Genomic DNA, 3,790 nt, shown 5'->3' with positions numbered 1-3,790 from the left:
AAGCAGAGGTTGTGGTAAGCGAGATCGTGCCACTGCACTGCAGCCTGGGCGACAGAGCAAGATCCCATCTCAAAAAAAAAGGTAGGCAAAGGACTGAACAGACCTTTCTCCAAAGAAAGTTATAGCCAATAAACTCATGAAAAGGTGCTCAGCGTTATTAATCATTACAGAAATGCAAATCAAAACCACAATGAGGTACCCTCTCACCCCCATTAGGATGGCTACTAGCAAAGAAGTGGAAAATAACAAATATTGTTGAGGATGTGGAGAAAGCAGAACCCTTACGCGCTGTTGGTGGAAATGTAAAATGATACAGCCACTTTGGAAACAGTGTGATGGTTCCTCAAAAAGTTAAAAATGATAGAATTGTATGCTCCAGGAATTCCACTTCTGGTTCTATACCCAAAAGAATTGAAAGCAGGGTTTAGAACAGGTATTTGTACACCTATGCTCATTGCAACATTATTCACAATAGCTGAAAGGTGAAAGCAACACAGAGGTCCATCAACTGATAAAGGCATAAATAAAATGTAGTATTCACATACAATGGTATATTGTTCAGGCTTAAGAAAGGAAATTCTGCTACAACAGTGCTACAACATGGTTGAACCTTGACATTATGCTAAAGTGAAATAGGCTAGTCACAAAAGGACAATTACTATATGATTCCACTTACTTGAGGTACCTAGAGTAGTCAAATTCATAGAGACAAAGTTGAATGGTGGTTGCCGGGTTGGAGGCGAGGGGAGAGTTTTTTATTGGATATAACTTCAGTTCTGCAAGATTGAAAAAACAAAAACCTTAACAAAAAAATCACATACAAATTATTCTTAGGTTATGGGCCAAACAGAAACTGGCAGCTGGGCTGGATTTGATCTGCGAGCTGTGGTTTGCTGACCCCTGGCCTAGAGTTAGAACAGTAAAAGGAACGTGCCTCAAACATAGTGATCTTGAGCCCAGGGAAGTCAAGGCTGCAGTGAGCTGTGGTCGTGCCACTGCACTCCAGCCTGGGCAACAGACTGAGAGACCCTGTCTCAAACAAACAAACAAACAAACAAAAAACCATAGTGATCTCTCATGCTTGCTTATCCTTTTATATATTTCTCAGGGAGTGTTTGACCTTTTCCTAAAAGGTTAGTAATCTTTTTCCAGTGTCATTGTATTAATCTTATCAATTCTTCTTACTTTTTTCAGTGACCTCTTCCATCCCAGTATTTGACCTCCAGGATGGTGGACGGAAAATATGTCCACGGTGTAATGCTCAATTTCGTGTTACTGAAGCCTTGAGAGGTCACATGTGTGTAAGTGATATCACCTGTGATCCAGCTTAAGTGCTTCTGCCATTTACCTTCATTAATACTGGAAGCTTGTGAAGCAGGGGCTCTAAAATGACTGAAGCTTTTTAAAGGGTTACTGTTTCTCTTGGTCTGTTTTTAAAAGAGTTGTGTACTTTGGAATGTGATGGGATACATTTAAAGACCCTCAAATAGATCAGAACATATGTGATCTTACTTTCTTAGCATAGTAGATTTTGAAACCACACAGAAGAACAGGTTTATGGGTAATAAGGACTCAAACCATATTGGCCTCAGTTCATTTTCTGTTAATTGTATCATTGGATGAATTGGGAGCTCTTATTTCCATTTTTTAGCTTTTCATTTTTTGGTATTAGTCCAGATAAAAAGGTTGGAAAATGTTTTTTGCCAGGGAGCTCAGAGCCAAGTTATACTAATGATTAAGGGACCTAAGACAGGCAGGAGGGAGAAGTACAAAGTACGGTGTTTGGGTGGCATATGGCTGTGAATATACTCTAGAAAAGGAGTGAAACTTGGAAACACTAAAAGACTGAAGGGTGAAAGCTGAATGAGAATACCTGAAACCAAACCGTTAACAAGGAATGGTAGTGAAGTTAAGGAGTTAGCACATTCTAGCCCCCAGGATAACCAGAATGATCAGATGTCTTTCTTTATAGTACTGTTGCCCAGAAATGGTTGAATACCAGAAGAAAGGAAAGTCCCTGGATTCAGAACCCAGTGTCCCATCAGCAGCAAAGCCCCCATCCCCTGAGAAAACAGCTCCTGTTGCTTCCACACCCTCTTCTACACCTATTCCTGCTCTGTCACCACCTACCAAAGTACCAGAGCCAAATGAGAACGTGGGTGATGCCGTCCAGACCAAACTCATTATGCTTGTAGATGACTTCTACTATGGACGGGATGGTGGCAAAGTAGCCCAGCTCACAAATTTCCCTAAGGTCGCCACATCTTTCCGATGCCCACATTGTACCAAAAGGCTAAAAAACAATATTCGGTAAGTGTTGAAGAGCCTTGAAGGTTACCTTGGACAAGAGAAGACTTACATTTTCTTATATATTTTAAGTCTTTCTCTTTGGAGAATGGACCTAACTACTATGCAATCTTGCTGGGGTTATCTTTGAATCAGTAATTAGGACTATAGAAGGAGATATTGTGGTATTAAACAAAAGGTCACTGGATCTAGTAAAGGAAACCAGTACATCTCCTTTCACAGAACTCTCTTAGTTTCAAGAACTCACTATCTTTCTGGGCTCAGAAAAGGATATCCCAAACAGGAAGTTTGGGGAATGGAGGGGAGTAGATAATGTTTGTTCTGTGATTTTACCATTATATTTCTAAAAGGCTACTGATTTTTTATGTTTTCTGTACTTTCTCTTTGTGCTTTATTACAGATTCATGAACCATATGAAACACCACGTAGAACTCGATCAGCAGAACGGTGAGGTAGATGGTCACACTATCTGCCAGCACTGTTACCGCCAGTTTTCCACTCCCTTCCAGCTTCAGTGCCACTTGGAAAATGTTCATAGTCCCTATGAATCTACTAGTAAGTTTGGAAACTCTTAAACTCTAGGGAAATATACCTTGCTGTTCACTCATTGAATGGCGCTGGGGGGAGCCCATTATATTTATTTACATGTGGGTAACAGTGTAGAGGAAGTACTTTTCATATTTGTAGCCAGTTCTTTACTTCATTCACCTTGTTTTTTTTTTTTACAAGCCTGACTTTTATTTTTTTCAAGCATGGATTGAGTTCAGTCTTAGATCCTGAATTATTAGGGGCCTTGATTCAGAACCACTATAGAAAAACAAACGTAATGAATTTATTTCTTAGGTCTCTTTATAGAAGGAACAGTCATCTATTTGCTCATCCACTTTAGTTAATACCCTGATAGGTTTTATGTAGGATAGAAGATAATATTATGAAGTACTTTATCATGAAGACATTGCTTTCAATGAAATATAAGATGAGCTGGAGTGTTTTCTACACTGTACATTTTATAGATGTAGGCTGGACATAAGCTCAAAGAAATTAAGAAGGATAAAAGATAATATGGGCTGGGCGCGGTGGCTCACGCCTGTAATCCCAGCACTTTGGGAGGCCGAGGCAGGCGGATAACAAGGTCAGGAGATTGAGACCATCCTGACGAACACAGTGAAACCCTGTCTCTACTAAAAATGCGAAAAATTAGCCGGTCATGGCAGCGGGCACCTGTAGTCCCAGCTACTTGGGAGGCTGAGGCAGGAGAATGGCATGAACCAGGAGGTGGAGCTTGCAGTGAGCTGAGATCGTGCCACTGCACTCCAGCCTGGGCGACTAAGCAAGACTCCATCTCAAAAAAAAAAAAAAAAGAATAAGATCCAGTCACTTGCAACAACATGGATGGAACTGGAGATCATTATGTTAAATGAAATAAGCCAAGCACAGAAAGATAAACATTGTACCGTCTCACTTATTTGTGGGATCTAAAAAT

General features: G+C 40.3%; 1 protein-coding gene across 1 annotated transcript in view; it reads left to right on the top strand.

Moving 5' to 3' along the window:
- The window catches only part of POGZ (pogo transposable element with ZNF domain), a 43,841-nt gene that overhangs the window by 16,032 nt on the left and 24,019 nt on the right, over positions 1-3,790 (top strand). The window contains exons 8-11 of the mRNA XM_011937961.1: positions 1,195-1,301; positions 1,973-2,310; positions 2,708-2,862; positions 3,096-3,130. Coding sequence (XP_011793351.1) covers positions 1,195-1,301; positions 1,973-2,310; positions 2,708-2,862; positions 3,096-3,130 — 635 coding nt within the window. The remainder of the gene's footprint in view (positions 1-1,194; positions 1,302-1,972; positions 2,311-2,707; positions 2,863-3,095; positions 3,131-3,790) is intronic.

The sequence above is a fragment of the Colobus angolensis genome, unplaced genomic scaffold, assembly GCF_000951035.1.
Source record: "Colobus angolensis palliatus isolate OR3802 unplaced genomic scaffold, Cang.pa_1.0 Scaffold169, whole genome shotgun sequence".
NCBI lineage: Eukaryota > Metazoa > Chordata > Mammalia > Primates > Cercopithecidae > Colobus > Colobus angolensis.
This window is presented reverse-complemented; position numbering and strand designations above follow the sequence as displayed.